Source organism: Nothobranchius furzeri, chromosome 18 (genome assembly GCF_043380555.1).
Source record: "Nothobranchius furzeri strain GRZ-AD chromosome 18, NfurGRZ-RIMD1, whole genome shotgun sequence".
Lineage (NCBI taxonomy): Eukaryota > Metazoa > Chordata > Actinopteri > Cyprinodontiformes > Nothobranchiidae > Nothobranchius > Nothobranchius furzeri.
In genome coordinates, this window is record NC_091758.1 from 13,807,701 (window position 1) to 13,830,716 (window position 23,016).

General features: G+C 49.4%; 1 protein-coding gene across 1 annotated transcript in view; it reads left to right on the top strand.

Annotated features, from left to right (window-relative positions):
• The window catches only part of abcc1 (ATP binding cassette subfamily C member 1 (ABCC1 blood group)), a 60,258-nt gene extending 39,312 nt beyond the window's left edge, over positions 1 to 20,946 (top strand). The window contains exons 19-31 of the mRNA XM_054741934.2: positions 3,428 to 3,599; positions 3,727 to 3,787; positions 3,956 to 4,079; positions 4,202 to 4,409; positions 4,502 to 4,812; positions 4,914 to 5,113; positions 5,193 to 5,319; positions 5,400 to 5,501; positions 5,833 to 5,979; positions 6,069 to 6,227; positions 13,672 to 13,838; positions 13,909 to 14,103; positions 20,288 to 20,946. Coding sequence (XP_054597909.2) covers positions 3,428 to 3,599; positions 3,727 to 3,787; positions 3,956 to 4,079; positions 4,202 to 4,409; positions 4,502 to 4,812; positions 4,914 to 5,113; positions 5,193 to 5,319; positions 5,400 to 5,501; positions 5,833 to 5,979; positions 6,069 to 6,227; positions 13,672 to 13,838; positions 13,909 to 14,103; positions 20,288 to 20,396 — 2,082 coding nt within the window. The 3' untranslated portion in view covers positions 20,397 to 20,946. The remainder of the gene's footprint in view (positions 1 to 3,427; positions 3,600 to 3,726; positions 3,788 to 3,955; positions 4,080 to 4,201; positions 4,410 to 4,501; positions 4,813 to 4,913; positions 5,114 to 5,192; positions 5,320 to 5,399; positions 5,502 to 5,832; positions 5,980 to 6,068; positions 6,228 to 13,671; positions 13,839 to 13,908; positions 14,104 to 20,287) is intronic.
• The last annotated feature ends 2,070 nt before the right edge of the window (positions 20,947 to 23,016 follow it).

The window sequence follows — 23,016 nt, forward strand, 5'->3', positions numbered from 1 at the left end:
CATGAAGTTCATCTGAAGACCTTAAATTTAAAATGCTAAAGTTATCACTGCCCGCCATTTCCTGATCAGAATAGCCCTTCGCTACCAGCATTTTTCAGCGATTTTACTGTTTTTTTTTTTATAAGAGTGACAGAACGTTGCACGCTAGGATGATGTCGACGCCAAGACTACCAAAACAAAGAAGAGACTCACCTCTTACATCGGGAAGAATCCGCGAGTTTAGAGCGTTATCCGTTCTTTCATAATCCGTTGTTGAATTGTGATCGGCAGAAGCTTTTCCGGTTCATGCCTCACTTTTTTTTACAGCAGCGACCCAAAACGATCTCTTAACACATGGATGTTCTGCTTCCTGATCACGTGACGTACGCGGATGAAGATCGGCTTTAGAGCTGAGATGTTTGTTCTCACAGTGCGGGGGCTCGTCCGACACCCACACAGTAAAAAAATGCAGATGACTACTCTAATCGTCAACGGCAATGAAAGAGTTAACAATTCCTCTTTGTGTAAAAATAAATTAATCTGAATAGTTTGAGTGAAGTTCCACTTCACATACAGTCTTTACAGCAATCCTCATACTAAGCAAGCATGCAGCGACAGTGGAGAGGAAAACTCCCTTTTAACAGGAAGAAACCTCCAGAGGATCCTGGCTCAGTGTAAGCAGCCATCCTCCACGACTCATTAAAATGTCTTATATTGTCTTTGTTTCATAGCCTTTCAATCCATGCTATCAACAGTATTAACAGAGAGATGAAGAAACCACCCTTCGTCAAAAATTTTGACAGGTCTATTGTTCTTTGACCTTTATGACCTTTCCCTCAAACCACCTTGCGTCAAACTTGCCACGTGTATTGTTTTATGACCTTTTGTGATATGACCTTTAATGACCCCATATGTCAAGAAATGAATTGATGACTGTTGTGTAATGACCCATAAAGTTATTGATTGTAGTCCCCTTCTGTCTAGATGTATAATGATGATCTGCTTTGATGTATTCAATCTGCATCACTTTACGTCAAGTTAGGATTGATAACTCTTTTGTGTTAGGATACCTCACCCCACAGTTCCCACAGCCCCTCCCTTTCTTACGTGAGACCCTCCAACCCTGCACACACACACACACACACAAATAATGCTGATAGCATGGACTAGAAGACAGGTGATGGTTTACGTATTTAAATGATGATCAGGCTGCTGTAAAATGTAATCTCCATCCACATCCAGACAGAATTATCCTCTATTCTTTCTCTATTTGCTCTGCTCTTGTCTGGGCTGACGTAGCTGATGGTGCGCGCGGCGCGCCTAGCGGCTGTGATGCACATTTTACGCATTTGGAGAGCTGGGCCGGATGCTTTGCTTTTGCTGGAAGATGGATTTTTTTTTTTTTTTTTTCTCAAAAATGTGGGAGATTTTGCCCCATGAATAACCGTAAAAACTACCAGTGTGCATGTACCCTTATGAAAGAGTCCTACGTTGAGAGGTAAATATTAGAAATGCAGGTTCGGTGCCTATAAATGACAAATGAATGAAAATTAAATTGGGAGTTTTTACTTCATATTTTAGAAATAAAAATGACGGGGGAAACATTTATGACGTATTTTTAAACAAAATTTTCTAGCGCAACCTGCCTGCTTCACTTATGTCACTGCTTATTAAGGTCCATCCAGAATTACCGTAGCCCACCCAAAAATGAAAACCTGGCGCCGCGCCTATTATAAACCTCTGCAAATTGTTGTTCTTCACTTTATCAAACTCAGACTTTGTACAGCTAATGTCAAGATGTAAAATTATGAATTCAGTCGAGCTCTTCCGTCTCTCCCTCTCCTGTTTCTCCTTAAACCCGACAGCCGATGTCAGGTTTCAAGGAGAAACAGGAGAGGGAGGGGAAGAAGGAGATGAGGCAAACAGAGTGAGTGCGACGTAGAGGAAACCAGACTGGTGTCGAGGTGAGCTAAGCGGCTGGAAAAGTGTGGGTGTTGAAACCCCCACATCCCCCACGGGTGCGACGCCCATGGGGAAAATCCTCAATGTCAGACACATACACTGGGTGTCTCGCAGACATGCCACCCACTGAAACTTCAAGGAAAGCTACAGACGACAAGGTCATAGGATCTGGAGTGAAAGGACTGAGCGTTAAGACAAGACCCTGTCCAGCCGCAGCCAAGCCGACGCTCTCCCAAAGAGACCGGGACTTGATGGAAAAGTCCGAACCAGAGTCCAAGATAGCCTCACAGTCAAGTGATCCCTCAAGGGTCACTGGGATGTGAGGTTTCTCCTTGGGACCTTTACGGATGACATCGCAGAGAAACTTTAGTGGAAATTTGTCTGGCGAGTAAGGATTGCCTGACCTGCTAACAGGTGCATTGGATGCTCGAGGTTTAGAGCTAACGGAAGCAACCTCACCAGACCTCGCAGTTGTCACAGGACGCATCGTTGGGGCATGTTTGACTTTGGAGGACTCATCGGTATGACTGAGTCGTGTGCAGCCACGTATGTAGTGTGGAAAAGTGAAAAAAATTACCCCCCTCTGCTTTTTTCACAAATCGCACACTGGCCCTTCCACTCTCATTTATCTTGCATCGATTAACAGGGTCTGCTTGTGGACGCGTGTAAGCCTTGATTGAATTGTAGAAGATTGGATCCACCTGAGAATCGTTTGTGGAGCCGGCGAAACTGGAAGCGCTTAGTCAAGCAGGGACTGATCAGGAAAGCCCCGATGTTCTAACCTCACTTTCTGTAGCACCCCTGTCTGTGCTTCCAGTGTTTCATATAATTGGTTCATTCTGCTTTTCTGAGCAGAGGGACTGTCTCAGCGTTATGGTAGAAAATGTTTAGCATTTAGCAAAATATTACATTATTTTGTTTCAAATAGTTGGAACTTTTATTTTTTTTAATTTAAATTATTGTAGCAACAAAAATATGTAAATAACCAGAGTAGCGCTAACAACAGTCACTCACTACTGAATCAAGTGGGTATTTTAGGTTTCTAGTACACTTGTCTTAATATGTAAGGGGTACTTCAGCTTGGTTGGGGCGGTGGGGTTTGTGTGGGGTTAAGCATGCGTGTGCAACTCAGTGACCAATCATATTTAAAACCAAAAAAAAGAGTATTACTGTTTAATTAGTAAACGAGCTGCTTATTTTTAGGAATTTGTTTATCCTCCTGGGTAGGTTTGAAACAGCAGCACACCAGCAGAACCGGTGGAGTAAACATGTAAGCAGCTAATCGGGTCCATTATCTCTACGGAACAATTTAGCTACAACCTTTATCTATGGCGCCCTCCCACTGCCAATAAGCTTTCAACAGCCCTGAAGCTGGAGTCCAGCACCAGTTAACAATTTAAAATCTTCTGCATTAGAGTGGTTGTAGGAAGAGGGACCTTACCAACTGCCACTGATTGTAGTTGTTTCCTTCTTGGTGCTGTTACAGACCCGTCTACTTGTGACCCATGGGCTAAGCTACCTGCCTCAGACTGACCTGATCCTGGTTCTGGTGGACGGACAGATCACTGAGGTTGGCTCCTACCAGGAGCTCATGGCCAGAGAGGGAGCCTTCGCCGAGTTCCAGCGAACATACGCAGCTGTGGACCAAACCGACAGTGGTAGAGCGCCAATATTAACCACGTTGTGATGGAGTTCTGAGCAGCTTCTGTGCCTAAAGTCATCAGATGTAGATAACTCTCTGGGATCCGCTCTGAACACTCTGTGTTTCTTGTGTCGGTCCTCTAGAATCCAAGCTGAAGGGCGGTGCTAAAGCAGTAGAGAATGGCGGCATGCCTGCACTTGCTGAGTGAGTCTGGGTCCATGTTCAGGCTGGAGTCCCAGCCTGATCCTGGTTTGAAGGGCTGGTATCTGACTCTTGTCCAGCTCTGACCTGCTGATACCAAGTACACGCCTCTACTTCAGAACGTGTGCTTCATGTTGGCATTTCCATGCCTGCTGTGTTCCGTGTCTGCAGTGGCGCCGGAGTCATCGCTGAGTCTAAAATATCCCCTGCAGTCACGGACAAAGACATGAGCAAGAAGACCAAGAACCCAGAAGTGGGGAAGCTGACTGAAGCTGACAAGGCCAGCACTGGACGGGTAGGTTGTGTTACCAGGAACGAGTTCCACGTCTAATGTTCCCAAGACATTCAGACGAATCACGTAAAAACCAGAGGATTTAAAGTTGGACCTTGATGTGGTGCTCTTCTCTCTGTCCTCAGGTCAAGCTCAAGGTGTTCTGGGCCTACCTGAAGGCCATCGGTGTTGTCCTGTCATGCATCAGTTTGCTGCTGTTCCTGGCCCACCACCTGCTCTCCCTGTTCTCCAACTACTGGCTGAGCCTGTGGACTGATGACCCTGTGGTTAATGGCACTCAGCCTAACCGGCTGATGAGGCTGAGTGTGTACGGCAGTCTGGGTCTGATCCAAGGTGAGAACTCACGGGGGTTCTAAACATGTTCAGAGAGTCTCAGGTCCTCATTCAGCACTTGAATCCACCACTGATCCTCTGCTGCCCTGCAGGCGTGGCGGTCTTTGGTTACTCCCTCTCTGCATCCATTGGTGGAATCTTGGCGTCTCGTTTCCTCCACCAGTCCATGCTGGACGATGTCCTGCGCTCACCAGTATCCTTCTTTGAGCGAACCCCAAGTGGAAACTTGGTGAACCGATTTGCCAAAGAGATGGACACTATTGACTCGGTGATTCCCAGCATTCTCAAGATGTTCATGGGGTCCATGTTCAACGTGTTGGGTTCTTGTGTTGTCATCCTGATTGCCACACCTCTGGTGGCCGTCGTCATTCCTTTTCTTGGAGTTCTCTACTTTTTTGTGCAGGTTAGTAGCACTAGAGTCAACCGGTTCAGTTCAAGACTCGTAACGTTGACGTGCTGCTCTGCGGTTCATGGATGTGTCTAACATCTGCTCTGTCTGTCCAGAGGTTTTACGTGGCCAGTTCTCGCCAGCTGAAGCGTCTTGAGTCTGTCAGCCGTTCGCCTATCTACACTCACTTCAGTGAAACTCTGCTGGGTGTCTCCGTCATCAGAGCATTTGGGGAACAGGAGCGATTCATCCATGAGAGTGACCAGCGGGTGGACCACAACCAGAAGGCCTACTACCCTAGCATAGTAGCTAACAGGTCAGGGGCTCTGCTGCATCCAGGTTATCGCATCCACTCCGTTATATGGTCGTTAATGTGCCCGTGGGTCTGTTTGTAGGTGGCTGGCCATCCGTCTGGAGTTTGTAGGAAACTGCATTGTGTCGTTTGCAGCTCTGTTTGCTGTGATAGCCAGAGACAGTCTGAGTGCAGGCATCATTGGGCTGTCCATCTCCTACGCTCTGCAGGTAAACTCTAACCTGTGGGAGCTTGGGGGGGAGACACTGCTCCTCGTATCCCTAACCTCACCCAACCTTCCCCCGTGCAGCTAACGGCCTCGCTGACCTGGCTGGTGAGGATGTCCTCTGATGTGGAGACCAACATCGTGGCTGTGGAGAAAGTGAAGGAATACTCGGACACAGAGAAAGAGGTGCACAGAAACCAGCCAGCAGTTTTGTCTGTTGGCTAAGAGCCTCACACACAATGTCCCATCAAGCTAAATGTTATTTCAATCTGGGGAAATGACGGGAAATTCCATTGTGGGTTAAAAGCGTCATGTTTTGTTAAAACTTCAGCTTCACTGAGTCACTGCTGCAGAAAGTCGTTTTTTTACATTTTAGGCTAAAGTTCAGTAAAAATAACGGGGGGGGTGTCACAGGGTTCTTGTCAGGAGGGCCCAGATCCAGAACTTCGCCTGTAAAGTGAAAAGACAGAACCATGTTTAGCTAACGGTTAGCTCATGTGGATCTCTCCGTGTCCAGGCAGCGTGGAAGCATGACCCCCCCTCTGTCCCCCCCGGCTGGCCCACGGAGGGCGTCATTGAGATCAAAAGTTTTGGTCTGCGGTACCGCTATGATCTGGACCTGGCTATTCGAAACATCAACATCAGCATCAGTGGAGGGGAGAAGGTAGGCGTGGACCTGCTGACCTCGGACCAGTGGTAGTCCCAGTCGTAAGTTCTGGTTGTAACTGGGATTGTTCTGTTGCTTTCTCTGAGGTTGGGATTGTAGGCCGAACCGGTGCTGGGAAGTCTTCTCTAACACTGGGACTGTTCCGCATCATTGAGGCAGCAGAGGGACACATCTTCATTGATGGAGTCGACATCGGCAAGCTGGGCCTCCATGAGCTCCGCTCCAGAATCACCATCATCCCGCAGGTCCGTGTGGAGAGCACAGCAGTCGGACCATGAGCAGGCTGATCCACCAACATCCATGTTTGGGTCCAGGATCATTTCATCTATTTAGTGTTTTTAATTCTGAAGTTTAAACAAAAGCTGCAGCTGATGAGCTAACATGGAGGAGAACGCCGAGTGAGGGTCTAGTTTTAAACAATAGAATGGACTTTATTGGTTCCACCGTGGGGACTTTCACTCGTTAGAGCAGCACCACCACTTAAGGGAGCAGTTAGAAGAAAAACAACAATGGTACATGTATGCACACACAGGCAGTAAGCTAGTATTGTAACCTTCGACCATTAAAACCACGAATAAAAATGAAGAACGGGTTCTAGAACTATGCAGCACACTGTAAGGGACACAGATCTACCATGTAAACCTGGTATTACACAAGTATTGAACACATACTGAGTATTGCATTGATGCTCTTGTAGTTTGGGATTTAGTTTTAAACTTAAATAGATCTTAAGTATATCTGTCAGGATTTTCTAATCCTAGCGTTTCTATCAGAAGCTAATGCAGGAGTAAGTGTAGGAGACTATTTCCATGTTCAGCCTGCATGAAACACTCAGAGTGACTGATATCAGAAATAATCATTAAAAAGAATTTTTCAGGGAACCACACCTTTAATTGTCGTCGTCGTCTTCCTCCGCTTATCCGGGTCCGGGTCGTGGGGGCAGCATCCCAACTAGGGAGCTCCAGACTTTCCTCTCCCCTGCCTTCTCCACCAGCTCCTCCGGCAGGACCCTAAGGCGTTCCCAGACCAGATTGGAGATGTAACCTCTCCAACGTGTTCTGGGTCGACCCGGGGGCCTCCTGCCGGCAGGACATGCCCGAAACACCTCCCCAGGGAGGCGCCCAGGAGGCATCCTGACCAGATGTCCAAACCACCTCAACTGGCTCCTTTCGATCCGGAGGAGCAGCGGTTCTACTCCGAGTCCCTCCCGAATGTCCAAGCTCCTCACCCTATCTCTAAGGCTGAGCCCAGCCAACCTACGAAGGAAACTCATTTTGGCCGCTTGTATCTGCGATCTCGTTCTTTCGGTCATCACCCAAAGCTAATGACCATAGGTGAGGATTGGGACGTAGATCGACCGGTAAATCAGCTCCCTCTTCACCACGACAGATCGGCTCAGCGCCCGCATCACTGCGGATGCTGAACCAATCCGCCTGTCGATCTCCCGATCCCTCCTACCCTCACTCGTGAACAAGACCCCGAGATACTTAAACTCCTCCACTTGAGGTAGGACCTCCTCCCCCGACCCGGAGTTGGCAAGCCACCCTTTTCCGGTCGAGAACCATGGTCTCAGATTTGGAGGTGCTGATCCTCATCCCAACCGCTTCACACTCTGCAGCGAACCTACCCAGCAAGAGCTGAAGGTCAGAGTTGGATGAAGCTAGGAGGACCACATCATCCGCAAAAAGCAGAGACGAGATTCTCCTGCCACCAAACTCGACACCCTCCACACCACGGCTGCGCCTAGAAATTCTGTCCATAAAGGTAATGAACAGAACCGGTGATAAAGGGCAGCCCTGGCGGAGTCCAACCCTCACCGGGAACAGGTCCGACTTACTACCGGCTATGTACGCTCCTCTGGTAAAGGGACTGAATGGCCCTTAACAGAAAGCCACCCACCCAATACTCCTGGAGTGTCCCCCACAGGGTGCCCCTGGGGACACGGTCATAAGCCTTCTCCAAATCCACAAAACACATGTGGATTGGTTGGGCAAACTCCCATGCCCCCTCCATCACCCTTGCAAGGGTATAGAGCTGGTCCACAGTTCCACGGCCAGGACGAAAACCACATTGCTCCTCCTCAATCTGAGATTCAACTATTGATCGGACCCTCCTCTCCAGTACTTTGGAGTAGACCTTTCCAGGGAGGCTGAGGAGTGTGATCCCCTATAGTTGGAACACCCCCTCAGGTCACCCTTCTTAAAGATGGGGACCACCACCCCGGTCTGCCACTCCCTAGGAACTGTCCCCGATGACCACGCAATGTTGCAGAGACGTGTCAACCACGACAGCCCTACAACATCCATAGCCTTGAGATACCCAGGACAAACCTCATTCGCCCCCGGGGCTCCGCCGCTGTGTAGTTGTTTGACTACCTCAGCAACTTCTGCCCCCGAGATTGGACAGTCCATCCCCAGGTCTCTCGGCTCTGCTTCCTCCTCAGAATGCGCATAGGTGGGATTGAGGTGCTCCTCAAAGTATTCTTTCCACCGCCCGACTATTGCCCCAGTTGACGTCAGCAGCTCCCCATCCCCACTGTAAACAGTGTGAGCGAGTTGCTGCCTTCCTCTCCTGAGGTGCTGGACAGTTTGCCAGAACCTCTTTGGAGCCGATCGATAGTCTTTCTCCATGGCCTCACCAAACTCCTCCCACACCCGAGATTTTGCCTCGGCAACTGCCACTGCTGCACCCCGCTTGGCTATCCGGTACCTGTCTGCTGCCTCCGGAGACCCACAGACCAGCCACGCCCTGCAGGCCTCCTTCTTCAGCCTGACGGCTCTCCGAACCTCTGGTGTCCACCAGCGGGTACGGGGGTTGCCACCACGACTGGCACCGGTCACCTTGCGACCAGAGTGGAACAAGGCCCACTCGGAGTCAATGTCCCCCACTGCTCTCGGGACCCGGTCAAAGCTCTGCCGGAGGTGGGAGTTGAAGACCGTCTTAACAGGTTCTTCTGCCAGGCGTTCCCAGCAGACCCTCACTATGCGTTTAGGTCTGCCAGGTCTACGTGGCATCTTCCCCTGCCATCTGATCCAACTCACCACCAGGTGGTGATCAGTTGACAGCTCCGCCCCTCTCTTCACTCGGGTGTCCAAAACATACGGCCGCTGGTCAGATGATACGACTACAAAGTCTATCATCAACCTGCAACCTAGGCTGCCCTGGTACCAAGTGTACCGATGGGCATCCTTATATTCGAACGTGGTGTTCGTTATGGCCAAACTGTGGCTTGCACAGAAGTCCAGTAACGGAACACCACTCGAGTTCAGATCAGGCGGGCCGTTCCTACCAATCACACCCCTCCAGGTCAAGCTGTCATTGCCCACGTGAGCATTGAAGTCCCCCAGCAGGACATTGGAGTCCCCTGATGGAGCACTATTTAGCACTCGTCCCAGGGACTCCAAAAAGGGTGGGTAGTCTGAACTGACATTTGGTCCATAAGCACAAACAACAGTCAGGACCCGTTCCCCGACCCAAAGGTGCAGGGAAGCTACCCTCTCATCCCCCGGGGTAAACCCCAACACACAGGCAGAGAGTCTTGGGGCTAACAAAAAGCCAACCCCAGCCCTCCTCCTCTCACCCGGAGCAACTCCAGCAAAGGAGAGTGTCCAACCCCTCTCAAGGACTTGGGTTCCAGAGCCAATGCTATGTCAATGCTAAATCAGGGGTCGGCAACCTGTTCCCATCAAAGAGCCATTATTACCCGTTTCCCACAGTAAAGAAAACACTGGGAGCCACTGCAGCCACTGCGTTGTGGGCGGGGCCTACCCTCAGACTGAAGAGAGCTGCTCACAACAGGTGACAGCAGCCAGTACTAGTCGCTCGTGTACGTCAAAGTTATCTTTCAGAAAAAGATAATCAATAAAACGATTTATATAAAGTGGATCCAGATTTTGATATTTTTCACCCTGTTGATGGTTTTACTGAGCAGGTGCCACTTTTGTCATACGATTCTTTTTAAAACATGTTTAGAGTGTTCAGAATACAAATCCAGGCTCTGTCACGTTTGATTGTTGTAATTAAACTTTGTAGGTGGGGAAGGTCAGAAAAGGATCCGATCGATTTTTTTTTTTCCCTCATTTACAGTGACGGAGATAACGGTGCAGTGCGCCTGGATCAAGTTTAATTTTATCTATTTTCACAAGAAAACAGAACGGTTAAAAGCAGGGCTTGTGTTGACCGGATAGTTCCCGTATTTGACCGTTTATTTTGACGGAGAAAGAATTAAGCCTGGTTTATGCTTCTCCGTCAGCTCTGCAAGGGACAGACAGGCACGGATTGACGGAAGCGTTTTGCTCTTTTACTTTTCCGTCTCCTGGAGAGTGTTGCAAAGCAATTGCCCGGCAGGACAACAGAGAGCGTAGCGCTGTTCTGTGGTGTCCTGTCATGTATCGGTCCAAGATAGTGTGTTTATATTGTGTTTTTTGTGTATATAAGAGACATTTAACACGGACATATTTGTCTCTCATTCTCCCACCGCTTCATGCACTCCCCCCCTCTAAACCCACGTTTCCTGTCATTTCCGTCCACAAATAAAATGCTTGCTGCGCATCTTTTCACTCCTCCAGTCACGGGAGAATTAACGTTCATATTTTTAGAGTTTTTTCGCGAGATATTCTTCAAGCTTCTCCGTGTCTGGCGCTTGTTATCCTCGGCTCTCTTTGCAATGGCGGCGCTGTAAACCACAGCGGCGTCCTGACCAATCACAAGCTTGCGTAATCCGTCTCGTTCGACGGATGTCTAAAAAAGTGGGCTAGACTCCGTACGTACTTGCGTGCCTGCCGGATCCCTACGCAAGGACGGATAATGGCGTTGCGTGTCTCCGCACTGACGCAGACGGAGAAGCATAAATCAGGCTTTACCCCGACGCATGCAGACGAACTGACATTTTATTCTACGCAAATCGCAGATGTAGCTAAATCGCTCAAGGAAAGGTTCCCATCTGAACATCTGAGCTGGACACTGCTCAGTGCAGCTCGCTGTCAGCGTGTACTACATAAGGTCCACAGCGAGCTGAAGATGTGGAGAGGGGCTTGGAGCGCGTCACAGAACCAGAGCGCATGCAGGAAGATTCCTCCGACTGAATACAGTCGGAGGAATCTTCCCGCTGATCTGAATCTGATGCGGCTCTCTGTGCTTGTAAAATGATGAATGGATATTTAAATGCTTTATATTTTACTGAATTAATTTTATATCTGTAAGTCAATTCTATCTAAAGATTGTCTGCGTAAACCTGAACAGGCCCAACCCAGTCTTACTGTGAGACTGGGTTGACGGGTCACGCTTGTGCGTAATCATAGGTGCATTCTGAGCTGAAGAGGATGTGAGATTCTGGGAATCTCCTCAGACGGCTCCTGGATGTGTCGCCACATTGGAGACAGGAACAAGCACTATTCAGCCAAAGTTTCATAATCAGGGAACTTTTTATAAGTGACAAGTCTCTCTCAGAGACCGGGTTTGGAAAACACTCGCTTCAGTGGGAGGAACCTTCCCGCATGCGCTCTGGTTCTGCAACGCGCTCCAAGCCAATCTCCACAACTTCAGCTCGCTGTGCACATATGCGCTGACAGCGAGCTGCGCTGAGCAGTGTCCAGCTCAGATGTTCAGATGGGAATCTTTTTTTGGGTGATTTAGCTACATCTGCGATGTGCGTAGAATAAAATGTCAGTTCGTCTGCATGCGTCGGGGTAATTCTTTCTATTCTTTCTCCGTCAAAATAAACGGTCAAATACGGGAACTATCCGGTCAACACAACACAAGCCCTGCTTTTAACTGTTTTGTTTTCTTGTGAAAATTGTTGCAAAGAGATAAAATTTATCTTGATTACCACCAGAGCCAGTGCGCCGTTATCTCTGTGACGGAAAATGAGGGAAAAACAAATTGATCGGATCCTGCACGTCTTTTAACACATTGGTCAGGATTGACGCACTTTGTTTTCATTTAGTTGGTTAAAAAAAAGTCGGGCTCGGGTCGGGCCAGAGAATCCTGAAAACCTTTTCGGACCGGGTCGGGCTGGGGCTCCACCCCCTCGGGCTGGGCCGGACACGGGCTCAGATTTTAGGCCCGTGCAGGGCTCTACCCCAGACAACATAGCTCCTAGGATCATTAGGGCACTCAAACTCCTCCACCACGATAAGGTATTGGTTCAATTGTATCTCCCCAATAACATTTTTTGAGTTTCTGGAAAAAGACAAAAAGTTTTAACTGTTGACATCTGGTCAGAGTTAGCACTGAAGCACGGAGACCCCTTTGTGAGCTCAGATGCTAAATTCCTACCAGTGCAGTTATTATGAATATTACTTCAATGTAGTTTCTACTTGTTCATCTTATTTCATCAGTAAGAATATTATTTGGACAAGCACAAATTATATTAGTTTATGTAGAACATGAGTTACAGAGAGGAGTAGTAGATTAAATATGAGAATGGCTTGCCATATAGGATTGTTGTAGACAGATACAGGGGAATGTAGAACAACACAATACGAACCATCGTTCACTGGATTGTCCTAACGTTACTGTTAAATCTGGTCAGTCACTGATGTAATCTGACTCAGTTGGAGCTAATTTGTCTGCTTGATAATCTCAGAGATGATAAGTTGGGGAGTGTTGCACATTTTTTTTCTGCCAGCTCTGCAGATTGACGAGACATCGTTCTGAATTTCTCTTTTAGCAGCTTTGGGAGTCTAAAACATGAAGCTCATCGTAGGTCGAAACGGAGCAGTCCCGGTGGTTGTTGATGCTAGTTCTGCTGCGTGGTTCGTTCAGTTTCACTTTGGTACGCTAATTTTTACTTTTTTTTTTTTTGTGCTGTTGGAGACACGATGGGTTAACCGCAGCGTTTCACACCATGGTTAATCCTTGCAACCCTACCTACGGTAGTGTTCTGTTTTACATCTGGGATGTCTCAGTCTGCCTCTGAAGGAGCTGTCCATGGTCTCCACAGTAGGATGCAGTGTATGGAAGGGGTTTTCCAAGATGGTGGTCATTTTCTCCAGCATCCTCCTTCCACATGTCTCCTCAGCTGTATCCAGTGGGCAGCTCGGAGCCGAGCTACCTTTGTTGACTAGCTTGTTCAGTCTCTTCCTGTCTCGGTCAGAGCTGCCTGCACCCCAACAGACCACAGCAGAGTGGATAACAGAGCCAACAACAGAGTGATAAAAGGATTTTAGCAGCTGGGATTAACTCTGAAGGACCTCAGCCTCCTCAGGAGGTGGAGGCAGCTTTGGCCCTTCTCATGCAGCATCTGTGTTGTTGGATCAGTTCAGTTTACTGTTGAGTTGAACACCCAGGTACTTAAAGGTATCCACCACCTCAGTGTCTGCTCCCTGGATGTTTACCTGTGAGTGAGGAGGAGTGTTTCTCTGGAAGTCAGTCACCATTTCCTTTGTCTTACTGGTGTTCAAGCAAAGGTGGTTACGCTCACACCAGTCCACAAAGTCCATGATGACTGACCTGTACTCCAGGTCATTCCCTCAGACACACAGATGACAATGGCTGACTCATCAGAGAACCTCTGGAGGTGACATCTGCTGGTGTTGTAGGTGAAGACAAAGGGGGACAGCGCTGTACCCTGTGGAGCTCCAGTTTTGCACACAACCACCTCAGGCGTACAGCTACAGTTAAAATAAAAGCTGAGGTTGATCACTGGTGGCAGCTGCAGAGTCATCCACATCTCTGGTCTCTCCTCAGGACCCGGTGCTGTTTTCAGGCTCGTTGAGGATGAACTTGGATCCTTTTAACTCCTACTCCGATGAGGAGATCTGGAGGGCCCTGGAGTTCTCTCACCTGAAGAGCTTTGTGTCAGGTCTTCCTGATAAACTCAGCCACAAGTGTTGTGAAGGAGGAGAGAACCTCAGGTATGGCTGCTGTTAGTGCAGGTGAGCCTCAGCACATAATCAGAAATAATCAGTCCGTCTGTTCCCTCAGTGTGGGTCAGCGCCAGCTGCTGTGCCTGGCCAGGGCTCTGCTGAGGAAGACCAAAGTCCTGGTGCTGGACGAGGCCACAGCTGCTGTAGACATGGAGACAGACAAACTGATCCAGTCCACCATCCGCTCACAGTTTGAGGACAGCACTGTTCTAACCATAGCCCATCGCCTCAACACCATCATGGACTACACAAGGTGGGTTCAGAAACACACCGGTATGTTCTGGTCCCAGTTTAAACACTGAAGACAGTATCTGTGTGTGTAATGTTCACATCATTAGCAGTTTCCCACCAGGCCCACTGAGGGTCACTGGTAGCTGTCGCGAGAACCGAGGAGTTCTACGTTCACGAAGTTACTGATACTCCTGGAGTTTTGGGTGAAAACATTTAACATTTGACATTTAAATGTCAAGTTTTAGTGGGCACACACACACTTCCCGTCAGACCACCCTAACTAACAAACTCATTATTTGTTGTTGGCGCGGAGTGTATTCATTCTCTCACACACGGGGGGGGGGGGGGGGGGGGGGGTCAAAGTTGGGTAATAAAATGGAAAATAGAGTTCTATTTCGTCTAGTCTTAGCCCTTAAGCTAGGTGCTATTGGAAGGATGATCTCAGCATCAGCCGATCATGAAGAGCTTAAATGTACGCCCACCAATGGTGGGCACCCCTGTGGGTATATAAGTGGAGCGACTCCACTGTTCGCCTCCGTTATCTCTTCAAGCCAAGCTTAAGAGATTCCTTTAAAGAGCAATTATCCAAGAAGCATTCTACTCACCTACCATGTCCAGCGACGCCAGGACCTGCCCGGCCTGCCAGACAGGCTCCATCTCCATCGGCGACCTGCACGCCAAGTGTGAGGTCTGTCTCGGGGCTTATCACGCTGGCCTGGCCTGGCCTGGCCTTGACCCCCCCAGGCCTCGTGCCCGTTTTATGCCGAGTACTTCACCCCCGCCGCTGACGAGGAATTTCCGGTGGCTGACACGTACTCGCTGGACAAGGCCTTACAGTTCTTCAACGTCGGCCAGGAGCCGGCTGGCTTCAACCGACTGGACGATGTCATCGACAGTGAGGAGTACGACGAGGCTGGCTGCCATAGCCCTTCTTCCCTCCTGGACAACACGGAGGTCGAAGAGCCTCGCTCAGCGGGTCCTTCTGCTCCAGTGGCTTCTCGCTCCTCCCTGCCAGCAGTTAGAGCACTGCTCCAGGAGCTGCCTGCCATCATCTCCATGGCTGCGGTCCGCAAGGGGCTAGCTGTGCCAGAACCGGCTCCGCCTGAAGTAGATGATTTGGCTGGAATTTTCGGGGCAACACAGACGCGCTGTCCAGACCCCATCTGGCCGCGCTTCCCCGCTGCCATGAGCTGCTGGTTCGCCGCCTTCTCCGAACCTGTTAAGCTCAAAGCGCCAATTTCCACATATGTGCCCATTACCAAGGTCGAGGGCTTCTCCGACCAAGGCTAGCCATCTGTTCCTCCACTGGAGCCGGACTTGGCCTCGCTGTTTGGTGCCAAGAACCACCTCGCTGGCCCACGAGCTGTTCCCGCTTCTAAGCATGACCAGCTGCTCACACGGCTCACCGATCATGCACACCAGTGCGCCTTCCAGACCGGCGCTGCAGGAAATAACATCGCTCTTCTTGTCTTTGGTGTTTCCAAAATGGTGGAAGAGCTTGACGCTCCTGACGAGTCAAAAACCATCATTACTAAAACTGCTGATGCCATTCTCAATCTGTGCGCTGCTGTACTCACCGGTTCTGCTCGCATTGCTGCCTGGCAGACCCTTATCCAGCGGGCCTTGTGGCTCAAGGCCCTGCCGTCCATTCCTGAACACCTGCACAGGGAGATGCTGAAAGGCCCCATCACCTCTGACGTGCTGTTTGGTCCCCATCTTAGGAGCATCATCGAGAGGGCTCAGAAGACAGCTGAACTGTCAGCCACGCTGCGAGACCTGGTCCACCCTCGGTCAGCCTCGCACTCCGGCCGTTCCTCCAGAGGATGGGACGAACGGCGCGGAAACTTCAGGCTGCACCGCCCGCCCCACGGAGCCGGCCTCCCGCTGAGGTGGAGCCGAAGCGGGACCAGAGAGTTGACGGCCAACGGTTTCGAAAGAGCCAGCAGAAACCGTCTTGGTAGTCACAGTCGCAGGAACCTCGCCGAAAGCAACCACGAAAATGACTCGTTGGGGGGAATGTGCGTGCTTCTGACTGTAATAACTCTGTGAATGATGTTGGTTTTGAAATAAAACCCAAAATACATCACATGGAGAGCACAATCCTACAGTCCTCTGCAGAATCCTCTGCCAAATCCTCACACATGTTCCCCACACCAAGCACTGCGACACATCTGCATGTTCCCGCAGTCAGTCATATTACACGGCCAGCTGTAAGGGTGCGCTCCATTTGCGCACCGGCCCTAGCTTCCAGCCAGGTGGGCCCAACACATTCTGCTTCCCCCACAACGTTAGGTGGGACGGGATGTCATGGCGCTGTCGCGACCACGCGCAGCGACACAGTGCGCGGCTCCATCCGCTGGCACTTTGGCGTCCCCATGCATGGGCCCGGCTCCCACTCGTCCTTTAACTTTGTTCTCCACACTCCGCGGTGCAGATCAGCCTCTTCCAGCTGTTTCACACTCGCCCTTTCGAGCGCAGCCCTCCATGGGTCGCTCCCAGTTCTCTGGTGCGAGCGACGGCGGTAAAGGCGCAAACCCAGTCCTCAGACGTCGTTCACGTGACCTCGAACACGCGTCCGCTGTCGGACCGCGCGCAAGAATGGCGCCGCCTTTGTCTCATGAGAAAATGGATATCGGACACCATTCATTACAGTCACACACTCCATTTTCAGTCCGCTCCTCCTCCCTTCAGCGGGATCGTGGAGACGACGTTCACGTCACAGGAACAATCTCAGGCCCTGGAGCTTGAGCTGCGGGAACTTCTGTCCAAGGACGCCATATCCCAAGTCCCTCGCAGACAAGAGCTCTCAGGCTTCTACTCCCGCTACTTCGTAGTACCGAAGAAGTCGGGAGGAATGAGACCAATTCTCGACCTTTCCCTGTTCAACTGCTCCATAACAGTGATGCATTTCCGCATGTTAACAATGAGGCAAGTCCTAGAATACGTGCGCTCCGGGGACTGGTTCACGTCAATAGACCTGAAAGACGCATACTTCCACATCCCAGTAATTCCCAAACACCGGAAGTTCCTGCGCTTTTCATTCAAGGGAGTTCAATACCAGTTCAATTGTCTCCCTTTCGGCTACTCGCTAGCCCCGCGCACCTTCTCCAAATGTCTGGAGACCACTCTGCAGCCATTGCGCACGGCGAGAATGAGGGTTTTATTTTACCTGGACGATCTGCTCCTATGCGCCCAGTCCAAGGACGAGGCGTCAGAGCAAACCAGGAAGTTAATAGAGCATCTGTCAACTCTGGGGTTTTCCATAAACTGGGAAAAGAGCTCCATCCTTCCATCCCAGTCGATTGTGTTTCTCGGGGTGGAGCTGAACGCCTCCCTAATGAGAGCACGTTTGTCTCCGGCGAGAGCGGCAGATCTCACCACGGTGATCTCCCGCGTGTAACCCCGCAAGTTCGTGAGAGCCCTGTTAGTCATGAAACTTCTGGGCATGATGGCTGCAGCCCACGCTGTGGTGCCGTTTGGCTTACTGCACACGAGACGCCTACAGCGTTGGTTCATCTGCCTCCGGGTACACCCGATACATCAGAAGAGACGTATGTTGAGGGTTCCCCCTTCAGTGGGCGGGGACCTTGCTCACTGCGGGAATCCCTGCATCCTCTCACACGGGTTCCCCATCGGACGTCCTACGTCACACGTATCTGTTTTTATGGATGCGTCACTGTTGGGATGGGGGGCACGTGGTTGTCCCATACGGTGGCAGATCGCTGGCCCTCCCACACGCACGAGCACATAAATGTGTTGGAGCTTATGACAGTGAGGAATGTGATCAGACACTTCGCTGCCCTTCTCAAGGGCCGTCATGTCGAAGTTCACACAGACAACCAGGTGGCGGCAGCCTACATAAATCACCAAGGGGGAGTTCGATCCCTCCCACTATTGCGCATAGCCACAGATTTACTGTGCTGTCCACCAAAGCCACCTACATGCTGGGGGTCCTGAATGTGGCAGCAGACATCCTGTCGAGAGGGGGACCCCGCGACTCCGACTGGCGTCTGCATCCCGCACTGATATCACAGATATGGATCAAGTTCGGGGAACCCTCTGTGGATCTGTTCGCGGCTTGCGAAAACGCTCAGTGTCGCCTGTGGTTTTCCCTGAGTCCCTGGGACCACCCCCCACTCAGAGCGGACGCCTTCTCACACCAGCCCTGGCCTCAGATGCTCCTGTATGCGTTTCCGCCAGTCCCACTGATTCCCCGTCTCCTGGACCGAGTTCGGTCGGAACAGCTCTCGGTAATTCTGGTGGCTCCCAGACGCTTGTCTGTGTCATGGTTTCCAGACCTGCAAGCACTAGTGTCCGGCTCCCCGTGGAGGGCGGACGCCCTTCTCCAGGTAGATGGGATAATCAAACATCCTCCAGAAATAGGCCAACGGCTGTGGGTCTGGCCGCTGAGCGGTCACGCTTAGAGGCTTCTGGGCTGCCGCATGATGTGGTCGCCACGATTCAGAGTGCACGGGCGCCTTCTACGTCACATCTTATGCTGCTAAATGGGCAGCTTTCCAGAAATGGTGCACAGAGCGGAATGTTCAAGCACTCTCCTGCCAGCTGGCGGATGTCCTATCGTTTCTGCAGATGCTGATGGACAGGGGCCTCGCATTCAGCACTATTAACACATATGCTACAGCTATCTCATCCTGTCACCAGGGTTTTGGAGATAGATCTGTTTTCAATCATCCCCTCACAAAACGTTTTCTAAAATTCAATTCAATTCAAGTTTATTTATATAGCGCCAAATCACGACAAGAGTCGTCTCAAGGCACTTCACACAATAAACATTCCAATTCACAGTTCATTAAGCCAATCAGAAATAATGTTTCCTATATAAGGAACCCAGCAAATTGCATCAAGTCACTGACGCCTAAAAGGCGTCAGAAGGAACAGACCTGTGTCCCGCCCGCTATTTCCCCAGTGGGACCTAACGGTGGTTCTGCGCGGCTTATCTGAAGCCTCATTTGAACCCTTGGACCAGGTCTCACTCAAGTTCCTGTCACTCAAAACTGCCTTGCTGCTGGCGCTGGCATCAGTCAAGAGAGTGAGCGACCTAACCGCCCTCTCAGTGGCTCCCGCATGCCTCAGGATCCGGGAAGATGGCGGATCTGCTGTTTTATGCCCCAGCCCAGCCTTTGTGCCCAAAAACATTAATACTTCCTTCAAATCCAGGTCAATTTCATTGGCTGGACTTTTTCCTCCTCCCCATAATTCTGATGAGGAGGCGGCTTCCCACTCGCACGATATGCGTCACGCACTTCAGGGATTTGCCGCTCACAAAGCCTGTTTGTGCACTACAGAGATTCTTCCCTTGGGCAAGCGCGATCGATCCAGCGTCTTTCACACTGGCTGTGTGACGCCATTTCACTCGCTTACACATCATCAGGGCGGGATCCTCCTGAGACACTCAGGGCTCACTCAGCCAAAGGGATTTCCTCTTCTGTGGCGCCCCACAGTGGTGTGTCGATGGAAGACATTTGTCAGGCTGCTTCATGGGCTTCACCCTGTTCCTTTACTCGTTATTATTTACGAGATGTGTCTTCAGGATCCATCACTCGTTCAGTGCTTGGACCTCAGCAGGCTGAGTGAAAGCATTATGGCTCCACATCAGCCCTACCTGAATGAATTTTATCGTCTTGTGGATGATATGTTTAGTGGGGGCCCCACTCTTCTCTCTGGCTGCCTCAGCCTTTTAAGCCCTGGGGTGAGGTTGAGCGACCCCCACTAAAAGGAGACATGTTGGGTGTGTCCAGTGGTTGAGCTAACCAGTGTGGCGTAAACCCATCCAGCTGCGCATTATTCCAATAGCAGCTAGCTTAAGGGCTAAGACTAGACGAAGTAGAACGTTGGTTACGTATTGTAACCCCAGATTCTATGAGTCTAGTCGCAGCCCTTAAGCCAATGGCCCCACTGGTTCTGTTAGGACTAAGAGCCATCGGAGGTGAACAGTGGAGTTGCTCCACTTATATACCCACAGGGGTGCCCACCATTGGTGGGTGTACATTTAAGCTCTTCATGATGCTGAAGATCATCCTTCCAATAGCAGCTAGCTTAAGGGCTGCGACTAGACTCATAGAATCTGGGGTTATAATACGTAACCAACGTTATCTACTGTGTAAAACACTTTTGATTTCTCATTTATCTGTATTTGTTGTGCAGCTTGAAGAACCTAAATTGTTTGTATGTTCTGTCTCCTTCAGGGTTCTGGTACTGGAAAAAGGACAGATGGTGGAGTTTGACTCTCCCTCTAGGCTCATTGCTGAGAGAGGACCCTTTTACAAGATGGCAAAGGATGCTGGGCTGGTCTGAAGAAGGAAAGGTCTTCTTCACATTGCTGCTGTAGACATTTGAGTTTGAAACAATCAGGAAATAAGCTAGACTTGTTCTGATTAGAGTTTTGAGAGTACACTCCTCCTTGTTTCCCCTCCTGCTCTGTCCTTGGGTTTTCTGTTATAGCCTGGTGCTGTCTGGCCTGTTAAAATTCTGCCCTCACAGTTTCTTACCTGAAGGAGCATGTTCCAAACACTGACCTGCAGTTGAATAACCCTGCTGATGTTAACCCTAACGCTGCTGATGTCCTGGAAGTTCGTACATCAGATGTGCCAAATTCTGCCTTAATTCCTTTTAAAATGTAGATTTAAGCCTCAGCAGTCCTTTAAAGGAGTGTTAACTTCCTGGTGTAGCAGTAATCTATCAGAGTCTGTATGAGACTTAGTTACTGTCATACAGCTTCAGACCAACAACCAGTCGTGATCTGGGGCCTTTATGATTGGAAAAAGCTCCTTCTGGGAAGAAACAAAGGCTGGTGAATAAAGTTAGTGGCGTTATTAGCTACTCAACAGGCTCCGCCCCTACAGTTGGTTACCATGGTGAAATACAGGCTCCGTCCCTACAGTTGGTTACCATGGTGAAACTACAGGCTCCGCCCCTACAGTTAGTTACCATGGTGAAACTACTGGTTCCGCCCCTACAGTTAGTTACCATGGTGAAACTACAGGCTCCGCCCTTTGCTCTCTTGAACTCTGGCTGGAATCTGGACAGACTCTGTTACCAGCGCTGGGGTCAAGTCGGGTTACCCGGGACTCTGAGGCAGGAAGAAGGTGCCTCGGGCTTCACTTGTCTGCTCTCAGGGTGTCTGACTCATGTTTAATTTTCCTCTTTAAAAAGCAGCTGGGCTTGTTTGGATAGCTGTTCAGAGGGGCTTGGCCCTGGGACTGCCTCTTAGCTTGAGCTCACGGGCAACATGAACGACCTCGCTGAGATCAGGCCTGATGATGTCACAATACCAACCATTAGAATCTCACAACTTTGAAGCATTTTTCTCCCTCCTCCTCTTTCCCTCCCTCCTTGCACACACACACACACACACACACACACACACACACACACACACACACACACACACAAAGCAGGGACCCCCAGAAGGGTGTGTGTGTATGACTTTCAGAATGTAATACACACATTTTTATGACTACAGGAGACTCCAGCCTGGTGCTGAGCCTTCACACATCCATCCCATCAGCCTCGGCTGTTTTAAAACATCCTAATGGATGGACTCAGATTTTTGTGATGCTTCACAAGCAAAAAGCTGGAACAAGTTATAAACTTGTGTTCCTTCATCCTCTTGTGTTGATGCAACTTTGTAACTGGTTTTATTGCAGGTAGATTACATTATTAAATTCATTTTGCTTTTCGAAGCCTCCCAAATACATGGAGAGAAACCCCACAGACGTTTCCGTTTGCACAAAAGAACGCCAAATTTTCTGTTGACACCAAATCTGATTTGCATTCTGCACCTTTACAATTAACATTAGAAGATCATAAAAGTTGGTTTAAGACGTGAACATGATGGCAGCTAGTTGTTGGTGGACAAGCTATCAAGATTTCTGTTACATTTTATTTTGAAAACCAACAGGCAATATAGGATGTTGTGTTTAGTGTTATCAGCAACCTCCTGGTGCTGATGTTACAAGAGAGGCTTTATGGGACAAACACAATAAATCAATAATAATAAAAGGACATGTTAAATGTGTGTTTATAGAGGTTGTAGCACCACCTGATTTATTCTTTTAATTACCAAATGATGGGCTGGTGGTCTTTTTGGGGGTGGTTGATGAATGTTAGCTGAGTTCTGTTTGACTGGTGTGAATGGTTCTGTGTCTGTTTTATATAATTATCATTACAAAGTAAACATTTCATGTTTTAACTTTGCATTGTTTTGGTTGAATTAAGTTTAAAAATAAAAATTATTTATCTTAAACATTAATCTTGTGTTTTTTACCAGCCTCTGATCCACTAACATACCACAGCACCAGTGATTAAACACCGTTATATCTGTACTGATTTGGCTTTGGTGAGAGCTTCTGTGTGTTTCATTAACATCAGTGTGAAGTCGGCCCAGAATCTCATGTGAGAGCTGAAAGTTGGACCAAAGCGGGTCATGAAACAGAAGCATGATCCAAAGTCAGCAGCTGATCTACAACAGGATCAAGGTGCTGGAAGGATCCGATCAGCTGCTGTTGCAGCAGCCCGTCTTTAAAATGAAGAATTTGTTTCAATGGCTGCAGAAGGATGTTCACGGCCCTAACGTGCACGCATCAGTGAGCGGATTCCTCAAATGTTATGTAGTGGCGTGACACGTTTCTGTTTATCTGAGCTGGTTGTTTAGTTGATGCGTTGGTTAGGCGGTTTTAAGAGGAAATTGTTTATTAGCCAGTAATTAATCAAAAACTTAAACTGCTAAAACAATCCAGTTGGAGCTCAGTCTTCTTTATACCTGTATAATTTTAAAAAGACCAAAACTTATCCTGTCATTGATCACTCAGTGATCCATCAGGTTTATTCATTATCTCTGTGGCAGACTGGCAACAGAGATGACTACATCAGAACTCCGTTTCCCAGGATGCCTTGCGGTCCGGCTTCAGGGAGA